Source organism: Microtus oregoni, unplaced genomic scaffold (genome assembly GCF_018167655.1).
Source record: "Microtus oregoni isolate MIOR12 unplaced genomic scaffold, Mior012 000043F_ref0000047, whole genome shotgun sequence".
Classification (NCBI taxonomy): domain Eukaryota; kingdom Metazoa; phylum Chordata; class Mammalia; order Rodentia; family Cricetidae; genus Microtus; species Microtus oregoni.
The window spans coordinates 21660156-21679376 of NW_024543210.1; the positions used below are offsets into that span (position 1 = coordinate 21660156).

The 19221-nt window shown below is 38.2% G+C and overlaps 1 protein-coding gene across 1 annotated transcript in view; it reads right to left on the reverse strand.

The window, feature by feature from the left end:
- Window positions 1-1549: 1549 nt before the first annotated feature.
- Window positions 1550-19221, reverse strand: part of LOC121434301 (neurexin-3-beta-like) — a 291587-nt gene continuing 273915 nt past the window's right edge. The window contains exon 7 of the mRNA XM_041633108.1: window positions 1550-4929. Within this exon, the coding sequence (XP_041489042.1) occupies window positions 4004-4929 (926 nt within the window). The 3' untranslated portion in view covers window positions 1550-4003. The remainder of the gene's footprint in view (window positions 4930-19221) is intronic.

The window sequence follows — 19221 nt, forward strand, 5'->3', positions numbered from 1 at the left end:
AACCAGACTTCTAGACATTTGTTTAAAATGTGGCAGACAGTCTTATGTTACTAAATGTCAGTGATATGTTTGTTAGTTGGGAATACACTTCTCGATTATACCTAGTACCTTGAACTGACTTAGCTGTACCATTTAATAATTACTAAATTAATTGTTTTATTGTGTATCAGTTGTGGTATAGAATACCCAAGGAGAGAAGAAAATTATCACACAGAGAATAAATTAATAATCAAATATTAACATGGAAGAGGCTAATATGAAGAGTCCTCTCTATATAAAACAAAGGTAAAGATCTTTGTTAGTTTAGGTGGATGTTTTAAAAACCTAAAAATTGTACATTGCATAATTAAGTCATTGAGTTTTAATGCTTTTATTTATTTATTTTTACAGATGAGAAATCTCAGCACATCTGTGAATTTCATTCACGTGTATGCAGTAATCCATCTAGGACACCAACCAACTCCACTTAAACTTAAATCCCATGTGTTGGTCATGGGCTTCCAGGCTACTGCAATGTGACTATCAACATGGCTGGAAAGGTATCAGCCAAGTTTTTCTTAAGCTATTTGTGGTTTTGTTCCTTCATCTTTAAAGTCGATTAAGAACACATAGATGAAAGCAGCAGAGCACCTGGCACATCATGGACACTGATGAGTCATTTCTTTATGAAGTCAATTATCTGAGATAATAACTATATAAAAAAGAACTTCATATAATTTAGTACTGCCAAGCCTGTTTTCATTCCATCCTCAAGATAGTCAACAGTATAACTATCCTACTAATGAAAGCTGAAAGCTCATAATGATACCATCATTTTAAAACTTCATTGAGGTTAGTGATTTAGCTAAATAAAAAATGGGGGGGGGTCATGGTGAAAAACAGGGTACAGCATTGACTACCCAGTTGTCAAAGTAAAGTGTGTGTCTAGAGTTCCAGAGATGTGAGAAAAGTACAACCATATTGAGTAAATGAAGACCTGATAGAGGGAAACTGTAGGATGAAACTCTAAAAATTAAAAAAATCATTCAACTTTCACTATAGAATTTGGTGAGCTTTTTGCTTTTGTTTTGTTTTTTTGTTTGTTTGTTTTGTTTAGTTGTTTTTCACTATGGTGGGCAGCGTAGGAAGAAAGATATTTAAAGCTTTCTTTACAAGGTTATGTCTGAATACAATTCCTGAACAACCTCCAAAGTTTCGTGACTTATGGAAAACACTTAAAGATAGCAAACATTTTTGAAAATATAGCATCCAGGAATCTTTTTTCAGAAAACAGTGCTTCTGACATCTTACCTTCTGGAACATGACTTTTCCACCTTCTTTTCCATTATAGCAATCTAAACACAAAGTCTTCAGGTAGAGTGAAGATAATCCATCTCATAAATATGCCTCTTGGCTCATTCCGTAATTAGTAAGTGTCAGAACAGTCTCTAGAACATGTATGTGGTTCTAGCTTCCTTGATTCTTAATAAAAGAAGGCTTATTTAGCTGTGTGCAAGATCTTTTACCAAGTTTAAGAAAATAAAATTGCATCATAACACAGGGGTTTTGGGAAGAACATTTTATTGCTAAGCATATCCTTGAACGAAAAAGCAAATGGGAAATAAACGTGAAAAGGAAAAAGAAAAAGCAGGAACATCACAACATCATGAAAGAAATTCCTTGAGGGTCTGCGAGGAAAACAATGAAAGCTCACATACAGAATGCACAAGTTCCCGTAAAATTGTCCAAATAGAAACTTACACGAAAAGGAATAAACAGATGAGTTTTTACTCAGACTTTTAAAAAAATGTAAAGAAAGAAAGCAGGAGATCAGTTCACAAGACCTCAAGACTCCAAGAACAGCAATCCATCACAAACACCGAGATATAATCAACTTCATATAGGCTGGGCCATTGATCTATAATCAACTTCATATAGGCTGGGCCATTGATCTATAATCGTGCTTTGACACCCTTTTATAATTCTGTCTTTTTAATTACAACAAAAATGAGAACTCTTAACACATTGAAATCTCAGATAAGGAGGAACATCTCTTTCCATACACATCAGTAAAGGCTACCATTGTTTTAGACTGTGCCTTCTGCCCCATGTCTTTAAGATTTTTTTTTTCAAAGTCAAATATTCATGCAACTTACAAAGACCAGCAAGAGTAGATTTCTAAATCTAGACGGCTGATTGGTTTTCATCTGTACAAAAGAAATCATATTTATGTCTGCCCCTCCAGAGGACACACTTCACCTTTATGCGAATATGTGTCTTGTTTTATCTTCTTGCTGTTTGAATGGCTATGGCCACAAAACCAGTTTATTGTTACGCTGTACATTGTTTCCTCTTTATAAAAAGGAGACAGAATGGGATACAAAACAAACAAACAGAGAGAAAGGAAATAACAGTTCTTAAAGCGGTATGTACATACGTGACTAAGGAATTATACCAGCAAAAATGTAGTAAAATATGTAAACAAAATCTGAGAAGTTTTTGTTGTTGTTGTTTAAATTCTCTTTGACACAGTTAACTGTGACAAAACGAAAACTCACACTTTCTTCACATTTTAAGGTTCGCTTTTTTGTTGTTTTGTTATTTTTTTCTTTTAAAATAACATTCTCATTCCACTTCAAGACTTGAACAGATTTCTGTGTCAGTCATCCCATCAAACATACCATGATAAATATATCTGTATATATATTTATTTATATATATTATACTATTAAATTCCTTTTGTGTGTCACAGCAGCTTTATTCATTTATTTATCTGTTTTTAGAAAAGATGGGTGAAGGGCGACATGAAGGAGATGGAAAGAGATTTATTCACATCAGGCTACAAAATCAAACCGCTATGGAAAACATTATCACATTGGGGGTGGGGAAAGACTGACTTTCACACTTGGCCATGACATGGCTCCTTGTGAGCATTTGTGGTTGTGTTACAAGTTGGGAACTCCCCTGCAGTCTGTTGAAACAGACCTTAGTATTGTCTTTTCTTTATCTGCATGCATTTTGACCACTCACGGATCCAGTCCACCCCCTGCCCTTCCCTTGGAAAGGCTCTGCTTCCATTTGTGGGGCTTCTCTCTCCCCTTTCACACAATTTGGGTCGATGGACAGGGACAGTATTGTTAAGTGAAACCAATAGCTCTGATAAAACCGGCCCCAAACCCGTCTGTTCGAGGTTTGAGTGGCAAACATTGAAATTAGATCTTGGGGACCCACTTTTCAAATAGATCATCATCCACCCCATAGGTTCATCAAAGCATTAGGAAACAAACAACAGATTCTAGAGATACTACAACCTGCTACGTGGAGTGAATGCCATGGTACCTTTTGAGTTCATATGGCAAGAGTCTCATACATTTTGTTTTCTGAGTATTTTTTTCTCTTCATATGTGCAGTCATTGTCAAAAAAATAAGTGAAAACCCAAAGGCCATTTTCCCCTCAGATCTTGAAAAGTTACACTCACATTGGCCAGAATCTGATAAAGGTTATTTCTGGGTTTTTTGTATTATTTTCTTTTTGATTTTTTTAAAGCATTTTTCTTTTCTCATTTTTTTCTTATTTTTTTTACATAATTAAACAAACAAACAAAAAATAACCCAACATTGTTACAGTCAAGATTCACAAACATCATCACAGACTCACTTGCAGTTATGAAACAAGTAAGTCATATTGTCTTCTACCCCTGTCAAAAGGTCCTGGAGAGAAGGAAGCATCCAAAGTCGCATGGAGTCATGGGCTTGCTCCAGGGCGCTAAGCATGTGCTTTATGATACAGCAGGGCAGAGAGAACTTTCTGTCTCCGAGCGCCATGGCTGCAATCTCGCAGCATGGCTGAACTTTACAGAGAGATACACCATCGTATGTGTCCTTTTAAAAATGGTTTTCCCCACCATAGTCGTGGTGTACCCCGTCTCACAGAACACATCCGACAAGTTAAGTCTCATTGTCAAAGTACTCAGGTGTGTGTATATGAATCTGTTTTAAATTCACATACGAATAGGCGTTATGTTTACACATAATACTCCTTGTCTTTGTTTTTCTGTTTCTTATGGCCGCTCTTGGAGCTGGCTTGCTTCTCCTTCATGAGCGTGCCGTTGCTCTGGGCCGAGTTGCTGATGTAGTTCCTCGTCTCGTCCACTTGATAGGACCCCTCGTCCCTGTTCCTGTACTTGTACATGGCGTACAGGAGGATCAAGATGCAGAGGGCGGCAGCAGCCACAATGCCGACGACCATCCCTGTTGTACTGCTGGACTCCCGGATCACCTCTGAGGCCCCCGGAACCCGTCTGATTCCTGGCTCCGTGGGGTTTGCTGTGGGCACATTACGGAACATGGGGGAAGTGATTAGTGGGTTCTTCAGTTTGGTGCTGTCTAGCTCATAGGCAGTGGGCAACGGAAGCAAGACTATATCAGGCTGGGGTTTGAGATCACGGTTATTCATTTTGCCAGCTGGCAATTTGGGCACCATCCCAGACGAGGAGGACGCTGTGAAGCGGATCAGCTCAGGGGACAAAGATGTGGTTGTAGTTCTACTAGTTTCCGAGACTTTGTTAGGTCTAAAGTCCTTGGATTCCCACTTGGGCGCATGTGCTTTGTAGCCACCTTCGAAGATTGAAGTGGAAAGACTCTTATCTGTTACCAAGGAGAAGGTGGTGTAAAAATCTTCATCATCAGTAGGGGGCAGGTTAGAGTCAAAGGTTTCCCCTGAGCCATACCCAGATATCACCAAGCCATCATCATCACAACCATCGCTGCCTTGGTCCGACAAGCAAGGTAACCCCGCCTCAGAGGTCATGGACAGGGAATCTTTGGTGGTCTCAATAATGGTGAGGAGGGGGCGGAAGGTAGGGGGGAGTGTAATGGAGGGTACACGTGTAGCAATAGGAGGGGTAGCTAAAGGGTCTTCTACAAGAAGAGGAATAACTAATTCACCTCCTGGGATTAAAAAGAAAAAAAGACATAATTAGTACAGGATAAACACAGTTCATCGTCACTCTAATGAGGGCAGGGCAGAGCCCATGCCTCTGAAATGGCTATGAGGTGACCTGACTCTCCATAACTGGTACTCCTGACTATCGCCTTGTTCTTCCAGGCTGACACAGAACCGATTATACGCCTCTGCACACCCAAAATTTGGAACCGTGGAAATAAGTGTCTTAGATTTTTAAAGATACTCTCAAGTGATTTATAGTGACAAAATTCAAACAGGCTGGTTCCAGAATCTGCTGGTAAGATGACTCTTAGTTAATCACGTTCTTAGACCTACTACCAAGACTTCATGTATGGTTGTATATACATACACAGTGAGCTTTATTTATGGATGTAACAACCAACACGCATGTACCATTTCTCTACTGCATCGTAGTTACTTTCCTGAGAGAGGATGGCTAGTGTTTGAGCAGCTGCTAACAAACATGTCCTTTGTTGAAGTACCCTCCTCCATCAGTGACAAAGCCAGCCTGGGATTTGCAGCAGGTTTAATACTGCACAGTCCAGGGACGTTTCAGAGAGTCAAACCTTCAAGTTGACAGTTTACCAAGATCCATTCCTAGAACTCTTCCACTCAGCATCCCTCACCACGAATCTTTAAACACCAGCCAGGTTTCAGAAACATTATATCTGTGCCACCCAGGTATGTTAAAAAGAAGGCCTGGCAGCAAACACAGTAAAAACCTTTGACTGCCTTCCTCCCTAGCCAATAATTGTGTTACCCAGAAAGAGACAGGTCAGGGAGATGGTCGTGTGAGTTCTGAGAATCATACAGAAGGGGAAGGACAACAGAAAGTGGCATGACTATTTCTCACCTAAACAGATAGTGTTATTTTTTCAAGGGAAAGAAGTAAAACAAGCATCTTCCCAAGAGCTTCAAGATGTCTGCGGTCTGGGGTCTCAACTCGAGTTTCTATTCTAACGCGCAGAGTTTGAACTGATGGAGCAAAATGATCTTTGCGGGGTTTTCAGAGCCCCAGGTTTCCTTTGCTAGACCAGTATGCCTATTTTTTTTTTCTTTTTAACATTGTGAACATATATAATTCATATACCTTGTGACTTAGTTAATACATAATTTACACACTTTTGCTAGTTTTTATAAATGGGATTTGGAACACAATTCCCTAAAGGAAAGATAGCCCTAAAATCTAATCCTGCACAAACTATTTTTCTTATATTCCTAGTGGTGGGGAGAGGGGAATGTGTGCTACATTCAAGGTGATCTCTGGGAAGGGGGCAGTGTTTAAATGGAGGCTCACAGCCGAAGGAAAGAAGGGCAACTTTACTTTCCAGATGTTTTTTTCCTCTCTTCCTGTGTGTGTGTGTGTGTGTCTGCGTGCACGCGCGCACCTGCGTGCATGTGTGTGTGTGTGTGTATGTGTGTGTGTGAATGTGGGCACAAATATGCCAAAGCCTGTGTGTTTTAGAAACGGTTGTGGATTTCTGCATTTTTGAGGCAGAATTTGTTTTTGTTTTGTTTTGTTTGTTGTTGTTGGCTGCTGTGTGTACTCTATGCTAGCAGGTCCTCAAGCTTCCAGGTGACTCCCCTGTCCAATCTCCACTTGTAGCAGTGCACAGATGACAATGTAAGACACCAGCTCTGTGGGTTCTGGAGTCAGACTTGTGAACCAAGTGCTCCTACCTGCTGCCCTATGGCTAGACTTCGGTTCCGTGTAATCTGGGTTAACCAGAACAAAGGTTCAATGCGTAGCTTCGTTACCAACATAAAATCAGAGTTGTTTGTTCCTTGAGGTTACATCAAAAATATACCTCTTAAGCAAGGAAGGAAATTGGATTGAGGATGAAGAACATCTGACTTGTTGGGAAGTAATTCACTTAAATCATAAATGCAAACGCCTGCCCTTCTGGGAATCAAGGTCTCCATCTTCATCCTTCCCAGAGGGCATTCATTTGTCCATTGACAGAACCACCTGTAGTACCGACCTGATGACTTAAATTTGACTTGTTTGTTTTCTCTTCAACCCTTGCTAAAGCTTCACGGTGTTGTTTAAAATTTACAAAACCCGTTCACCTTCCAGTTGAATCAATCTATTCTCTTTTGCTATTCTCTTCTCATCCAACAGCCCAGCAAGCACTGCTGATTTCAAAACAAAGTCAAAATTCACCTTTTCCCAATGGTACGGACAGAGGGATCTATGGCTTGCTAATGGAGCGTCTCTAATAGGCTGCTGAGTTCCAAAGTGAAGTGAGAGCGATTAGTTTTTACAACAAAATGATGGGTATTGTATCCCAAGTAAAATGCGAAAATCTTTCAAAATTACCCAAATTTCCTTTTTTGCAATGCTTGTGTTACTAACCCTGATTGAGGTGATAAGACATTAGAAAGGATGCCCTCTGCCAGGAAAATCTGAAGCCAAACTATTCTGATTTCTACTCGCTTCAAATCATAGAAGCTTTTTCAATCTTCTCACTTGGCCTTGCCAGGAATTGGAAGACTGCCTGGAGTTTGAAATCAAGCTGCTTGCATGGGAGGCCCATTATTACAAGTGGGAATTAGAACAGGAAAAAAAAAAACTTTCAGGTAACTGTGGACATGAGAACTACCTGGAGTATACACAAGTTGGGTATATAATTGAGTTTAAATATTCCATTACTTACTTAATTACCCTTTTTATCTATTGTATGTGAGTATGCATGTGTGATTATATGTATAGCATATTCATGTATATGGAAGTGTATGTACAATGTCTTCTACAACTGTCTGCCTGATTTCTCTGAGGTAGATCCTATTCCTGAAACTGGAGCTCATTGGTCCCCTACTAGGATGGCAACCAGCAAGCCCCAGGGACCATCCTGTCTCAGCTCCCCACAGTGCTGAGGTTAGAGGCACACACAGGACCTTTTCCAGCTTGTTGGTATCTGAAGTTGGCTCCGCAAAAACTGTGAGCCCTGGCCCAACTCCCTAGCTCTGCAATCAATTTTTATATGAAATGTTGTCTTTAGGAATTAAAGTAAATACAGTATATAGTTAGCTCTCTGTATTTATGAACTCCCCAGTCAAGGATTCGAATGACTGCAGATAGGAAATGCACCCTTTCCCCAAAACTGTCTGCACTGAACATGGACAGAATAAATAGTATCACAATCATTTCTACAGAATATACATTGTATTTGCTATTAGGACTAATCCAGATAAGATTTAAAGAACAAGAAAGTGATATACAGATTTGTTGCAAATTATGCCTCTTGTTTTGTTTTGAAGATAGGGTCTACATATGTTTCCTAAGCTGCTCTCAAACTTCTGGGCTCAAGCAAAAGAGCCTCTGCCTTCCAAGCAGCCAGAAAATTAACCACAAACTAACAGACCTGACTGACCGTGCTGTTTTGTGTTAGGGGCTGTTTTTGTTTCCTTCCCTGTTGCTGTGATAAAATACTCCCACAGGAGCAGTTTAGAGGAGAGATTTGTTTCAGCTCAGAGTTCAAGGTTGCAGCCCATCATCCATGGAGGCACGTGCTCCATGGATGCAGGCAGCAGGCAAAAAGCATCTGGTTCACAAGGCTGACCCCACAACAGGTAGGAGCTTCAGGGCACTGGTCACATTGCATCCGTAATCAGTAAAAATGGATGCCCGTGTTCAGTTTACTTTCTTCTTTTTACACAGTCCACGCTCCTGCCCCAGGGAATGATGATACCCACTGGAGACAAGTCTTTCTATCTCAACTAACCCAATCAAAATAATTGCTTACAAGTATGCGCAGAAGCCTGTCTCCCAGGGACATTAACACACACAGATGTTGGTGTCAGAGAGGTGATTGGAACCAAACCTCCATGTCAACTGATCCAAGGTGATAGGGTTAGGAGGGACGCAATAGCTAACAACAAGCCATTCTGTCACAAAGACTCTATAATTATAAACCGGTGTCTAAGCTTAGGAAAGTGTTCACACAATCAAGGAGTCTAAAACTAACAGACGGAGGGACATGAAACCTGGAATATATTAAAATCGTAATTTTCTCTGCTGTCTCTGGAAGTTTCCTTTGGTTGAGAATAAGAACTATCTGTTTTCTTCAATGTTAGCATCTTAAAATCAGGAACATACACTTTTTTTTTTTTGACAAGGCTGTGCTTTTCCTTAAACTAGAGAGCTCACTAGGGATATAAAAGGCCTATTTTAGCCCTGAAGGCTGCCCTGTTTTTTTGCTCTATGAGTGTATTTATAGATATATAATTCATGCCTCTAGGGCTGATATCTAGCAAAGGGTCTGTCTGCCATTGCAAAAGACAGTGTATTAAAAATTCAGTAGAGCTCTTCTGAACTGTGAGGATGTTGTCGGTGATGGTGCATGTAGTGGGTCACCAAAAAATAATAAAAATAAAATAACAGCATCAAGTTTCAACATGGCTTCAGCCTTTGCCTCTCTGGAGACAGCTGTCTCTGAGAGGTCAGAGAAATACAAAAACAATGATTCTAAGCAGGGAACCCTAGAGAGGACTCTGTGCTCCAATTAAGGGAGTTCTGTTATGTCCATTTGGATTCTTTTCTTTATCTCTGATTTGCATTATTCTAGTTCACCGGCTCCATAAAGACACTCGTTTACATATCTGGAGTCATAGGAGTGAGTCCTTCCACACGCAGAGATGCTGAAGCTTTTAACCATTAAATGGCTCTATATTGATGACCTACAGAAAAAAAAAAAGTACCTGGCAAAACATAGCCAGTAATTGGTGGGAAAAAAATAATAAAATGCAAATGTCTCACTGGAGATAATTTATATCTAACTTTATATCTAACATGATGTAATTCTTTAAGTAAACTAGCCCCTAAAAACATCGCAAATGGTTCATCTGGAAATATTTTAATTCTGAAAGGTTACCAAATCTTTCTTCTTCTTTGTTACTTTTACATATGTACAGCTGCTTGATATAATTATGTGTAGTAAACTAGAGAATGCAAGATGAAGTTTTCATTTGCTTATTACTTAAGAGCTTTTGTTTTGAAGTCAGTCTGCCTAGACTCTTTCTAATACTGGAATTACACTTATAAGCCACATGACTTGAGTAAGTTTTTTTTTCCACTCCAAGGAAAATGGAAATAATATCAGAGCCTATTACAAGCCACCACACATTGAATATTTACTATAGTGACTTCTGCTACTCAGAATGGCTTTTTACTAGTTTTATTAATATTCCAATCATTGATGAGCTTATCTGTCAGTTTTAGTGCAGTGGCTTCATATTCAGAGACATAACTACACAGGGCTCTAGAGATAAATGTAGAAATTGTGGAAAGATTCATCATTCAAATACAAGTTCAAAGATCTCGTATTTGAAAATAAATGATTAGCCTCTAATAAAATGGATGGCTTCTTCAGAAAACATAAGAGCTTTTTAATACAATTAGGTATATTAACACCCCTTTGGGAATCTGGTTTATAAACCAGTACAAAATCATTTGAACAGAGGTGAAGGGAGCCTGAGCCCATTCACAAAAGTTGCCAGGCTAAAAACATGTCTTATTCTCCACCCGGTTTGATATTTCTTATAATAATTTCAGATAACATTGATACCTGGAACTAAAGTTAAAACAAATCACTTGTTCATTACAGAGGTTTCATGGTGCTTCTCTCAAGCCCTGTGCTTCTGGCGTGCAGTTGTTGCACCGAGTCCAACAACCTCAAGGTTGAGGCATTTTCTCAATCCATAGTTACACAATGGTGGTACTTACCCAGATCCTTTCTAAATAAAAGCTGAAATATGAAAACCATCCTGAGTGTTCTTGAAACAATCATAAGCTCCCTAGGAAGCTTACCTGTTTAAATCCTTCAGGATGGGGAGGAGGGGAAGAAAGGAGACAAAGGAGAGGACAGGAAAAGAGAGGGGAGGAGGGAAGGGAAGAAAGGAAGGGGAATGCTTGTGCCTTTTCTCTGTGTATACGTGATGTAGTGTGCTTTTGCCAGAAGTTTGTTGTATACTTTAGAAGGCATCAATATCATAGCGCAACACTGTAAACACCTGGGATTCTTGATGTCTTTATTCTGAGTAAAATTGATTTTGTAGCCTGTGGTGAAGATGATAGCGTAATCCTGGAGAATCACTCTACCATAGTCACTTGAGAGTACCTTATTTCCCCTTCGCTGAAAGAAAATTAGATAAAGGGCTGATTTCCCTGAATATTGTCTAAGGAATTAAATTTAGGATAAAATTACCACTAGTAATATTTGGGACTAACTCAAATTAATTTTTTTTGATCTGATGTACAGACCTCCCATGTGCTGTAGCCAATTTTAATACCCCACTTTAGAATAACCAGTCCTGTAAAGACTTTAAAGTTAGCAGTTAAAACTAAGTTCAAGCAAAGACGAGGTTTCTTGAGTTTGATAATGACTAGGCATCTATCTTCTTAACTGAAAGTAGAATTCCTATTGATTATTGAATGCAATTCAGCACAAATCAGAACAGTGAAAATTAAGCAAAAAAAGCACAAGTAAAATAAAATACTTGATATCATTCTCAAAATAATATAGTACAAAATAAAATCAAGCCAAAACAAGTCAAGCAGAAGGATAGCAAATAATACCAAAGCATTCAATAAAAGAACACAAAGCAAAGGAAAATAAAACAATAGAAGCTGTTTCGGCTAAGAGAGAAAGAGAAAAGGAGAAAGAGGGAAAGAGGGAGAGAATATTTCAACATAAGCAAAATAATTGAAATTACAACAGAAAAGCATACCGTATTAATTTATAGTCAACTTACATCAACAAATTGCCCGCATGTTTTTTGGCATGAAAGAAAAATTTACAAAAGAAAGTTGTGTAAGAATGCTCTTGGACAAACAGAATTGCCACATTCTTGTGACTTGCTTTTTTGTTGTTGTTGTTGTCATTCCTTAAAAACTTTTGAGCAAAATGTCTAATTTTTCAAATATAATAATTTACAACAGAGAGTGATACAGGGAGGCAACAACACATACATTCACACCACAGAACATGAAAAGAAAAAAAAATCTGCACTTCAAAAATTTTTACGTTGGGGATTTAGGAGGGCATCAATGTTAAATTTAAAATAACTCTGATCGCTATGATTGAAAGTGAAAAAAACTGTTTTTATAATTTGCCTCTTAAAAAAAAATCTATGCATCTATAGGGTTTTGAATGAATTTCTTCGTTGTAAGTTTTCGAATATATATTTAGCTTCTTATTGTCTTTTTGACAAATTTTAGATTTTTCCTTAATTTGGGGGAATGGATGACATCACATAAATTGTAACAATGCTAAAGAAAGGGGGGGCATGGGAAGGGAGGATGCGGAAAGGGGGAGGGTCGCATCTACGAGTGTACTACACAGGAGATGACGATGATAGGAGTAAATGTGTAAGTGAGTCGCCATGTCCATGTAAGGGCGGCACGGAGTGATCTAGCTGCATTAGAGCTTCTGGCTGTAAGGAAGGGATGGGCAATATACAAAAACAAATGAGCCTACACATGCCCATCTATGGAAATCAAGAACAGAACTCTAACACTGACAATCTCACACACCCTAAGCTGCAACTTCTTCAACATGCAATTACTCCAAGATCATTACAGTTTCATCGTAAGATTTTTTTCAAATCATAAAAACACTTAAACTTTTTTTCGCTCCTACTCAAAATAGACAAAGTACATGAAGTAATATTACTAATAAGATCAAAAGATTAAAAGCAAAATTAAGGAGACTTGAGTTATGCATTCCAGTTGAACAACTTCACCGGCAGCCACACAGCCCCATCTATAGCAGGGCATTGAGAGACACACCGAGACGGTGAGAGGTAATGTCCTGGGCTGCTAACAACTCCTCTACACAGAGATGGCGTGTTCCAAATGACATCATCCATTTTCCACAAGCCACCCATAATCTGTACTACTGCCCATGAGACTGGCTTATCTGAGAGATGTGGATGTGGGTTCTGCGGCTGAAGTTGTTCCAAGTTAAAGAAAGGGTGGGCGAAAAAAACTGCAGAAAACAATTTACAACTTTTTCTCATTATTTTAGATAAAATCAAGTCTAAAGATAAGATCTAGCAATTAAAAAGAAATACATTGATATATATAGAGATATAATACAAAACATTTAATTTTCAAACAAGAAGGGGGAAAATAACAAAAAAAGACTTTTTTTTTTTTTAAAGAAATGAACAACCAGATGCACACATTGAGAAGGTACAGACAGAGCAGTCAGGGGACACAGCATCGTACTCATGGTGTTTTTTGCTGGTTTTTATTTGCTTGTTTTAGATTTGGATAATTGATTCCCCTTTTTGTGACAGCCAAAATTGAAAACAAGTTCAAATTATTTTTGAAAGTTGCATTTTGGTTTTGTTTCTCTAAAAAATAAAATAAAAAGGGCGTGCAGTCTGGATGTACATCCTAAGCAGACATTTAAAAGAGAAGGTGGATATTGTCTATCACCCCTGAATGGTCGGGATGCAAATCAAGTTAACATGCTTAAAGTAAGTTGCATTTAGGGGAAAATAGAAAAACAGAACAAAGAGCTGGGTTAGGTAGAGAGATCAGCAAGACAAAACCAATTAGGGGTGGGATAAAGGAACTGAGTTTCATTTCATGCTTTTCCAGTAGGGGTGAAACACATCACAGGACTTCCTAATGTCAAGTGTAGTGTGTGTGTGTGTGTGTGTGTGTGTGTGTGTGTGTGTGTGTGGTGAAGCCTGTAGTGACAGGAATTGCAATAAGGTATAGCAGTTCCCAAACTGTGCTTCTGGGGACTTGCCTGAGAAGGTATGCTTGATAAGGTATACCAGAGTGACAGAAGACAACATTGTTTCATTAGTCTTCTGTGTTCTTGCTTATTTTCTTTTCTTTTTAAACTGACAGAGTGCATGGTTTACAATAGGATGTTAAAATAACCCTAGTGAGTGCAAGAATAACTGATGTTACTTTTAGTGATAATATCAAAGATTCTGCATCATCAGCACCAGTGTCTATAAAGAGTGGGAGGAGGGGGAGGGAAATGGGAGGCTGGGAGGAAGTGGAAATTTTTTTAATAATAATAATAATAATAAAGAAGTGACCTGTGTTTTGTCAAAATTTTTTCTACCTTTTATGATATGATCATCTGGTTTCTGTCCTTTAGGACACTCATGGCCTGGACTATGTTTATTTATTTACATATGACAAATCATTTCTGCATCTCTGGAATGAAGTAAACTTTTCAGAGTGAAAAAGATAGAGTGATGATCAGGATGCATTGTGCATGAGGGAGATGGTGTCAGTCTTACAGAGACTAACTCAAGAGATCTACATTAAGAAAAGTAGACAAGAGCACGTGAATGTCTTATATGTGTGTGCATGTGTATTTGTGTGGTGTGTGTAGAAACATTGAGAGAAAGAAACTACATAAAGGACGTGAAGAGACTTTTAGAAATGGCTTCATCCCCTACTGGAACAGATTACTAAAGTTATAATCATCATTATAGCCCTGTGAAAACTTTAATGTTCAACCAAGGACTGGGAAACCCGGGTAGACAAACCCCAAAGGCAAGACACTTGAGAGAGCTTGGTTCTGATAGCCAATTCCAACCACTTCAAAGAACCCCTCTGGGTGACTTTGACAAATCAAATGAATTTTGAAAATGAGGCCAACTTCTGCCCCCTAGGAGACGCCCCTTTTATTATTTTATTTTAAACAGAATTGTAGTAATGTGTCCCCATGGGTCAGTCCGTACCAAGAGTTTTAGTCTCTGGTTTAATAATGTCAATCACTGTTTTCAGAACTTCACAAAGGGCAGCTGGAATGTTTTAATGTGGAAGGAAGACAATTCCAATATTACAATAAAAGAAAAACCCTTGTTGTTGTTTGGCTGAGCTTTTATTACAAAAGTTTTAACAGTGAATTTTCCTTGATGAGAAGATTTTGGAAGTGCTAAGGTGACTGGTTATAAGGACATCGAATGACTTTCATAAAAGGGTGGGCGATGGTGGCGCACGCCTTTGATCCCAGCACTCGGGAGGCAGAGGCAGGCGGATCTCTGTGAGTTCGAGACCAGCCTGGTCTACAGAGCTAGTTCCAGGACAGGCTCCAAAGCCACAGAGAAACCCTGTGTCGAAAAACCAAAAAAAAAAAAAAAATTTCCTCGGTAAGATTCACAGAGACTACTTTGGGTTTTACATGTAACTACTGAAAGCAGGAAACGAAGCTTGTGTAAGTGAAAAGGCTCAAGGATAAGATCAAGTCTGAAGGCTCAGATTTCAGGATAATGGGTGGCACTTTCAGGAACAGATGAAAAATTTGAGTTCCTTAAGGTTACTGTAGAGTAATTTACCTATTTCAAAATTGCCCGTTTCAAAACTATTAGAAGTAAGGCACCACTTAGTTTCCAGAAATCACTGGTTTGGACAATTCAACACGCTAAAATTTCAGGTTGTTACTTTACAAAATTATATATATATATATATATATATATATATATATATATATGCGCATACATATATATGTATATATATGCATGTATTTTTTAAATTCACGGAAGCTATAGTTTGAAATGAAGCCAACATACCTTGGATATAAAGAGCACACCAATATTTACAATATAAGTTAGTCATTAGTATATATATATATATTTATATATGTGAAACTGCTTTGATCTATAGTACAATATACAAAATAAATTGTTCATAGTCATGTTATTGTTTCATTATTATTGCTCATTATCTATCTACACTAGCTTTATGCTTCCAACAAGTACATATTATGCATTTAAGGTCCTACTAAATGCTAATAATGTGTTCCAGTTATATTTGCCTTTGAGAACAAATAATACAGTAATTTGATTTAAACTAGCTTATTCCTAGGCAACCATTTTTATCTCAGCATGTCCAAGTAGCCTCATCTAAATGTAAAATGTAATCCTTACAAAAAGTCCTATATGGTGGAATTCCACAGGTCAGAATTCATTGTAGAAAGCTCTCATGAACTGAAAGCATCTTTTTCTAAACTATTAGACTGAAGTGGAGTTGGAGAAACTGAAGGATATTCTCAGGTAACTTAAAAGCAAGCCCGCCTGCTTTAGGAGGAGGTCCTCCTTCTAGAAGTCAAGTCTTCTTCCACATGAGAAGATAAAGAGCCAGTGATAAAGCTGAAATGAATGACATTGCAGCTTAGTAAGTACTTAACTTTGCCACTTATAATATTGTAGAGACTGGAAGAAGGGGTGTCCCACGAGTTTCACTGTAAGCTTGCAAACTTATGAGGTCACACACATAGAGAAGATTTTCAAGACAGTTTTAGCAGATTTATAAAGAAAGCCTTTATGCCGGTCCCTCCTACTAATATACAAATACATCGTTGAATGACTGATTTTGTGTATCTTCAAAAAGGAGAGGATTCTTGTGTGTGAACCAATGACTCAATTCCAAATCATACTTTTGCTTAAATGTTGGCACGACACGGATGTGGAATCCAAAGAATGTGAAGATTGCTTCATCTTTGAACAGCAAGGGCCCTCCCTATACCTTGACACATCATAACTTCTTCCCCAGGATCACCGTGACAAAACTTGTACATGTGGCACTTGTTTCTAAATAAAAATACTTACTGCTTTGTTTCCAATGCTGACATAAGTTCATGCATTATTTGGTTCTAGACTCAGTTTCCACACTTAATTATAGCAGGTAGGAATAGGGAAAGACTATATATTTGAGATAGAAGAGCGAGTGCAAACGCCATCAAATCCAATACTTAGAACTGGAGTTTTGGCTAATGATCTCATGTTCACTACTCATTCATTTTCCAAATTAAGAGAGTAGATAGGAATGGATAAGATATCATAGAATGCATTATTAGGTTTAAAAACTCAGTAAGATAGCAGCAAATATTTAGATAGAGCATGGGAAGGACCTTAAAGTAAGAACTAAATTTATCTGTCTTAGCATTTGTCATTAGGTCTATCCCACAGTCTCTATCCTTCTTGTGACCATAATGTAGCCTGAATAGATTTCTATTAACCCAGTGTTACAGTAAACTGATTTGTTTCTTTTTTTATTGTTTTATTACTTTATAAACAATACCAATCAAAATTTCCACTTCCTCCCCTCCTCCCACTTCTCTCTTGCTCTCCCACAACCCTCCCCTCCCCCTCCAGTCCTGAGAGAGGGCAAGGTACCCTGCCTTGTGGGAAGTCCAAGGCCCTCTGCCCTACATCCAGGCTTAGGAAGGTATGCATCCAAATAGAATAGGATCCCAAAAAGCCAGTACATGCAGTAGAGACAAATCCCATATAATGGCACTGGGATTTGTCTATACTGCAAGTACTGAATTTGTTTTCTTATTTATCTCAGCTAGAGCCTGAACAATGTCCATTTATTTTAACTCCCAATAAAACAATAATTATTCAAATTCTCACTTGGATAACTTGAATTGCTTACCCCCTTGCCATCACCCTAAGCTCTAGATACCATGACGGCACTGATGTTTGTATCTATGACATGCCTCAATTTATGCTTAGATTGTCCTTAAAACATAGAGACTGAGTCAGGATACCTTAAATCTTAGCCTTAGTTGTACTGCAGAATATGTTACCAAATATTCAACAAATTCTTTCATGCTGTTGAGTCCATTTCCTTATGTATGATGCAAAGATGATGATGTCTGCTCAGCTAACCTACTTCACAGGGTAGATGTGTACAACTAATGAGATTTTCAACGTGAAAGTGCTTATAAATCTAAAGGGCTTTGCACATGTTTGCTACTGCTATCTTCCAAGACTGCCAGCAGCAGCATATAAAGCAGAGGAAGCCGAGTCCCAGGCAATCAAGAACGATGTATTTCAAATGTCATCCTTGGCATGTATACTTCAAATATAAACAAGCAGAATCCCAATTTCTACCCCTGACTAAAACAGACATGATGACTTTCTTCCAACTCTGTTTCTACCTCTACCACCTTCTTTTTGTTGTGGTGGTGGTGGTTTTGTTTTCTGAGACAGGTCTTCTCTGTATAACAGACCTGGCTGTCCTGGAACTTTCTCTGTAGACCAGACTGCTCTTGAACTAACAGAGATCTGCCTGCCTCTGTCCCGTGAGTGCTGGGATTAAAGGTGTGCATCATCACTCCTAACAGCATTGCCTTCTTAATGCTGAATTCATTTATCTCTAAATGGTGAGTGTATGTTGTTATTGACACTTGTAATAATATAGTTACTTCTCTGCACTCTTGTAGATTAGAAACAAACTTTGGAGAGGTCATATTCCAATGTATTTCCATCAGAACATATTATGTAGTAAGAGAAAAGACCAGGAGGACAGTTTTCAGGTCCTCTGTCTAGAAATCTTTGTAAACTGAGACTTAGATTTATTAAAGACAAAAAGATGAAATCAAAGAGGGAAAATTCACCATAACCTTTGAAGAATCACCTGACCAACACTAAAACAGTGAGATCAAATGAGAACATAAGGGAATGAAGGCTAAGGCAGTAGTTTAGTCTTCTTTTTTCTTCCAAAAGTGTTTAAAACTCATTTAAAAATGGCCAAGTATTCATTTTATTTTTTTGCTATTGTTGTTTTGTCTTAGTGCTAATTGGTTTTTAGTCTATAGGAGCTTTTCTTCACTCAGAGTAAGTATAAGCTCCTTGATGCACAGGTTGATGTTTTATGCTTCTGTTCCATTTTTAATCTGTTTGATATAGACACAATTAATATGTATTTTGCTGAACTAAAATACAAACGTAGAATGGCTTGGTAAAATTTAGAGCTTGGTTTGGGGGAGTCGGGAGGGTCGGTAACGATTGAAAACTCCATTTCTCTAACACTAGTTTCTTCAATCAGGAAGGAAGATCTTCATGAAGTGAAAAAGAAGAAAAATCAAGTGAAAAGTGACTCTAAACTGTGAACTTGACCACCTTTCCCTTCTTCCTGGTCTGGCTTTTGTGTAGATTTTAAGGTTTATGGATATATATGACTTATCAGTTCCTTCTAATATCATTGTAGGTGAGATTAAAATATCCATTCTGTCAATACCTTAAAAATTCACCTTGTGCTAGTCAAAATGGAATTGATGTTGGGTTCCTCTCTTTATTCTGTGAGTATGATTATTAACATTGGTTAATGAAGAAGCTGCTTTGCCTTATGGCAGGGTAGCATATAACTAGGCAGGAAAAATAAAGTGAATGCAGGGAGGAAGAAAGCAGAGTCAGGCAGATGCCATAAAGCTGCCAAAGGAAAAGGATGCCAGAACCTTACCAGTAAGCCACAGTCCTGTGATGATACACAGATTAATAGAAATGAGTTA